General features: G+C 45.3%; 1 protein-coding gene across 1 annotated transcript in view; it reads left to right on the top strand.

Annotated features, from left to right (window-relative positions):
- Positions 1–5811, top strand: part of LOC107108151 (protein phosphatase 1J-like) — a 28970-nt gene that overhangs the window by 16569 nt on the left and 6590 nt on the right. The window contains exons 5-8 of the mRNA XM_015408552.1: positions 192–276; positions 3742–3860; positions 4364–4427; positions 5003–5110. Of these exons, the coding sequence (XP_015264038.1) occupies positions 192–276; positions 3742–3860; positions 4364–4427; positions 5003–5110 (376 nt within the window). The remainder of the gene's footprint in view (positions 1–191; positions 277–3741; positions 3861–4363; positions 4428–5002; positions 5111–5811) is intronic.

Raw genomic sequence — 5811 nt, forward strand, 5'->3', positions numbered from 1 at the left:
ACATGACTGCACATGTGCTTTTGCCCTACATGGAATTTACCTTTCTGCAGAGTAAACAGTCACATGCCAAGTGATCTTTGGCTAATACAACTTTCCTTTACTGCTGTTTGCCCTTCCTATTCTGCCTCTTTCTCTTTTGATCTCTCTCTCCCTCCCTTTCTCTAATGTCATCATTCCATGTTTCATTGCAGGGCCATTGTCATCCGTAATGGGGAAATCATTCCAATGTCCAGGGAGTTTACTCCAGAGACAGAGAGGCAAAGGCTGCAGTTTTTAGTAAGAAAGAACTTTCTTCCTATATGATTTGTTTTAATCTACCACCTCCACTGCCTAACACTGCCCAGCTGACCGCAAATATATTTTGGAAGCTGATTTTGTATGAATTGTAACAGTTGGATTTGAGTCCAGTAGCACATTAGAGACCAGTAAGATTGTTAGGGTATAAGCTTTCGAGAGTCAAAGCTCCCTTCATCCTACTCATGTCTAACGCGCGTACCCTCTGAAACTATGATATGTGTAAGTTTGTGATTATTTTCCCCCTGAAGATATCTTTTTAACCCAATGCAATTTAAGAAGAGAGACCACTCCAGGGGGGACAGAGACTATTTTCTATTTCCTCTTGGACCATTTTACTGCCAAAGATTGAATTCCAGAAACACACACACACATTTGTAGATATGAATATTTTTTGCTGAGCTGGTGGTGTTTGGCAGCTAAAACTGCAAGGGGCATGAATTAAATAACCCCTCTCACACTGTTCCTATCTCATCTTTTAAATCGCAGTCTCCCCCCCACCAGTATTGTTTTATTTAAAGAAGTCCAGAAAAATAATCACAGCAAACACATAATATGCTTCCCACCCTAAGGTTCATCTATAGGTTTTCTTGTTGAAGATACGGTACTGAGAGTCTCTACACACTAGGCATAAAAGTACATATTAAAAGCCTAACAAACATGGGGGAAGACTCTTTGAGATAGAGTGATTTGGAGCAAGGAAGCAGCAGGAAAGAAAGGGTGCTTAAATCTTTTCCTCACCTGCATTTTCCTTATCTGCAACCCTGCACTATAGCATAGCTTGGAAAAAGGCCTGGAGGGGGTCAAAGACTGTGGGGGTCCCTGCCCAATGTGCAGGCAGGACAGGAAGGACCAGGGTGGGTGGCGGCGGCAGAGGAGCAGCATGTGCACAGGCATGTGGACAGTGTTCTCACCCATTCCTGCTCTGCTTGCTGCTGTGGCGGGGGCACCTTTTTGCCTCCATCCCAGTCTGGAAGCAGCCTAAGCCAGGGACATGGAAATAAATCCAGTGAAACTGAAAGGAAGAATCCTGAGTGTGACCCAGTGGAGGCACTGCTGGCTGGCTGTGTTTCCTGGCTCAGAGCATACCTCCTTGGCAAGACACCAGATGGAATCTTATCTGTTGCTCTCTATCCAAGCAGCCTCTGTGCCTTGGAAAGGAGGAAATTTCATTGAGTAACAGATCCTCTTCAGCTGGCTATGATAAGGAAACTGTCACTCAGAAAACCAATCCAGCACTTCCCCCATGGGTCTGAATACTTTGCTTTGAGCCAGAGCCTTTTATGGCTCCAGCTCTTTGTCGTAAGAAGTGCTGGAGTAACTACCCTTTTATCATACCAATGTGATCTGTGATGCTGCTCTTAACCATTTTCCTGATTGTATGTGTGTTATTTTCTATAGCTGTATTTCTGTCCCATGAAATTAAGAGCATAGGACACGTTCCACCTCTGCCCTTCTGCCTGATGTTTGTCCTTCCTTCCCCAGCCTTCAGTGCTTAGTTCCTCCTGTTACTGACATGCATATTTAGGATTACTGAATGTGGGTTATTTATCTGCTTTGCACTCTGTAGACACTCTGTCAGACCCCACAATCCAGGTGCTTAAAGAGAGTTAGTATTCAGAGTTTGCCTCCCTTTCAGGGCATGATTTGAAGTATTCCCACTCTAAAGTGTCCTCTGTCCTTCATTTTCTTTTTTCTTTTTTGTGAGTTGGCCTTGGGCCCTTCTTGTGAGGGTTTCTGGGTGGGCTGAATGTACGTGCTTCCGCTGGGCTTGCATTGCTGGCTTCTTAGCTGAGGGTTTGCTTGGTGAGCAGTTGCCTCTTTTTAGGATATTGACAGGTTGTAGGAATCAGAGGGCCAGCCCTGGCAATTAAGCCTTGATGAGGGAGGCAAACCCAAGAGGCCAGAGCGAATCTCTGTTCCTTTTTCAGGAAGAGAAACAGTTGTAAGATGAAGAGAAGGAAAAGCGGATGACTGAGAGAAAGTTTCTGGACTGATTTCATTGTGCGTGGGTAGCTAGGTCAGACCTTGTGTATGATGAATCCCAACATGCCTCTTAAGGTGTGTTTCTGGTAAAAGTAATGTGAGAAACTGTGGTGAGTGTCTAGTTTGCTTCCACAGTATGCATTAACATTTTCTCTTCAAAGTACAAATCCAGGATTAATTTCCTGTTTTATTCACCAATAACTGATGTCCTTTGGGAGGAAAGCTGCCAGCACCACTGTGCCCTATCGTTTTACCACTTGTGTGTCTTCACTGCCACTAAATGAGCTAGTATCAGATTAAAGCCTTCCAGAATACAGGATCTAGACTACAACATTGGACTCCTTTTCTCTGCTCTGCCAAAGTGTAGTATATGCATGTGCATACATGTACACACACCACATGTAGACTGCTGTACCACCTTCCTAGTTTCACCTGTTTTCATTGATAATGTGTTTGGGATCTGGAATGCCCCCTCCCCTTTAACCTTTGTGCCAGACTCAGGCATATTTGTTTATGCTTCAGCTTTTAGTTGGATGACTATGTGATGGAGATGCATAGTATGTTCTCTTCACCAATGTTGCAAAGGCTTCAGCCTACTGTAATCATATATGACTTTACCAACTGAAACCCCCTAAATGTTAATCTCAAACACAATTCTAAACTCAAATAAAAGCCACAAGGCTTGTCTGGAAGTAACCGTAGAGTTAGATCCTATACTTTCATTCCACTGGCACAAGAACATCTTGTATCATCAGAAAGTCCCTTGGGGTAAAAGAATGCACTCATTCTGTTGGGGCAAACATCTAGGACCCAACCCCTTGTTAACTTTTCAAAGGTAAAAATTAATTTGGTTGGTTGGTTCATACACTTGCCGCTACTGGTTCTGGTGCAATGTGTGAACGTACCCTTGAGATCTGAGGTATGTGCCTAAAGAGTAAGTTGTATAAGTCCTTGATGTGACCAAACTGGAAAATCACTGTAATAAGCCTTTTAGTTGGGAATGTGAAAAATAAAAAATACAGCTGTTACAATTGCTGTAACTATTTCTTCTGCACTGTCTGGAAAGGATGAAAGGAGGATCGGACACCCAAACGTTCATTGGGGTACTTGTTTAGAAGAATGGGGCGTTACCTGTTCTATTAAAATGGACACACAAAGAAAGTAAAAAGTAGTATGATCCTGACTTACAAGAGATGGAAATCATAAGGCCTGCACATTCGTGGATTATCAATTTACTCTGTGAGCTATTGTGTGTAAAGGCAATCTTAAAATCTTACCATATGGCCAAGCAGGCAGTCTGATTAATCTTTTTGCCTGTGGTGTCTGCATGGGCCTAACTGCTTTAGAACCCCTCTCTGCAGAGCTAGGAGGATCCTCTGGGGTTTGGGGGCTTGGTCCTCTGTTGGTTTTAGTGGAGATCCAAGTGACTGTCATGGGTTAACAGGTTCTTTTCTCTTACAGGGCTTTTTGAGACCTGAGTTGCTGGGGAATGAATTTACTCATCTTGAGTTTCCCCGAAGAATCCAGCATAAGGAACTGGGAAAGAAGATGCTATACAGGGACCAAAACATGAATGGCTGGTAATTCCCCCCCCCCTTTTTTTTTTTCTAATCTAAACATTATTGATTCAAGAGCAAGAAATTAAATGTTCCATTGACAACATCATGGTCTGCTTGGTGGGGATTTTTTTCTTTCTTCCTGCTCTCTTTGTACCATATTATTAAAGCTGGAGAGAAATGACATGAGGGTTTTGTTTTGCTCTGAGGAAGCTGAATATGGTATTTTATTGGCCATGGTGTGTGCATTCATCCAGGTATTGCCCTGTACAAACCAGACTGAATAGTGCCTCAGGGATCTGATCACAAATGACTGTGGGGCAAAAGAGATGCATCTGTACACAAAGAGCAAAAGTGAAACATTGCTGACAAGAGTTGGTTATTATGACTTGCTGTTTTGTAGAATACAAATCAGTTCTGCGTTTCCAGTAGCGTTCTGTAGTTCTCTGCTTCTGAGATGATGGTAACTTGTATCTGAATTGCAACATATGTATATATATGAAATGTGTGTCTCCTTTTCTAACTAGGGCATATAAAAGGATAGAAGAAGATGATCTGAAGTTTCCACTCGTATATGGAGAGGGTAAAAAGGTGTGTTGAGGACATGAGGAAGTGTTTGAAGAAGAAAGAACACTTCTTGTGAACAACTAGATGAGAGGCAGGTGGTCAGCGTTCAGTCCTGGCATTTTAAATTTTATGTAAAAGAAGCCGCATGGGGGTAGGGGGTTGGATAAGGACCTCAGCACTGAGTAAGAAGAGTGGACCTTTCCCCCTATGCCGTTTCCTGGATAGAAATTTTTTTTCATCCCCTGCTGGTGAAAATGTGTACACATTGAAAAATAGAACATAGAGGGCTTGTGGAGTTTCTAAAACCATGCCATGCAAGGAAAAATACACATTACGTGAAGCATGTAGTTACTAGCCTAGAAAGAGAAATGTTTCTGAAGCCTTGAAGTGTCAGTTTTCTACCCCTCTAACTGCTTTCGGCTGGAATAAAAGGTCCTTAATCCATTTACAGGCAACAAAGGTTAGGAAGAAACTTTGTCAGCCTGAGACCCTCGAGAACTGCTGCCAGTAGTCCATCCTGACCTAGAAGGGCCACCCATTTGACTTGACAAATGCAACTCCATGTGGTCATACGTTTTGTGACATTTCCTCCCTCTTAGGCACGAATGATGGCAACCATTGGGGTGACTCGTGGCCTGGGAGATCATGATCTCAAAGTATACAGCTCCAACATCTACCTCAAACCTTTCTTATCCTGCATCCCAGAGGTAAGCGTGTCAGAAGCAAGATGTGGGTCCCTGGGAACACAGTAAGGCCCTGTAGAAAAAGAGCTGTAGTTAAGCAAGCTGAGGGACTCTGGTCTCTTGTTGTTTCTTCACCCTACAGCGGAGTTATACTAAGGAGACCTGGATTCCAGTTCTCATTCAGCCACGAAAGTGGGGCCTGTATACAACCCTCAGGTTTGTAGAGGAAAAGATAAAAGGAAGAATATACTGCTGCCCAGGCCTCGGATGGGGCCGGAGGGCCCCGGAGCAGCGCTCCGGCAGTGAGGCGCCAGGGGGGCACATGGCGAAGCCCTGCCCCCTCCTTCCGGCCACCCTCTGCTTCCAGCCTCATTCCGTTGCAGGAGGAGGCAGAAGTAGGAGGGTGAGTTGGCTTCCTTCCTGCCCCATCCCTACCTGGGGCTGCTCTGTGTGGCCCAGGCAAGATCCCCCTGCCCCCTCTGTCCTAAATCTTCCCGGAGCCACACACCCCGGGAAAAATCTCCCCCCCCCATCCCTGCCTGCCTCGGGCCGGCCCAGGCAAGGCCTCCCAGCCCCGTCCTCCATATTCCCGGAGCCACGCGCTCCAGGAAAGATCTCCCCCCCCGTCCTTGCGGCCGAGGCGAGCCCCCCACCCAGCCCCGTCCTCCATCTTCCCGGAGCCACACGCTCTGGGAAAGCTCTCCCCCAACCCTTCCTGCCCCCCC

The sequence above is a fragment of the Gekko japonicus genome, unplaced genomic scaffold, assembly GCF_001447785.1.
Source record: "Gekko japonicus isolate JY-2015 unplaced genomic scaffold, Gekko_japonicus_V1.1 scaffold1312, whole genome shotgun sequence".
NCBI lineage: Eukaryota > Metazoa > Chordata > Lepidosauria > Squamata > Gekkonidae > Gekko > Gekko japonicus.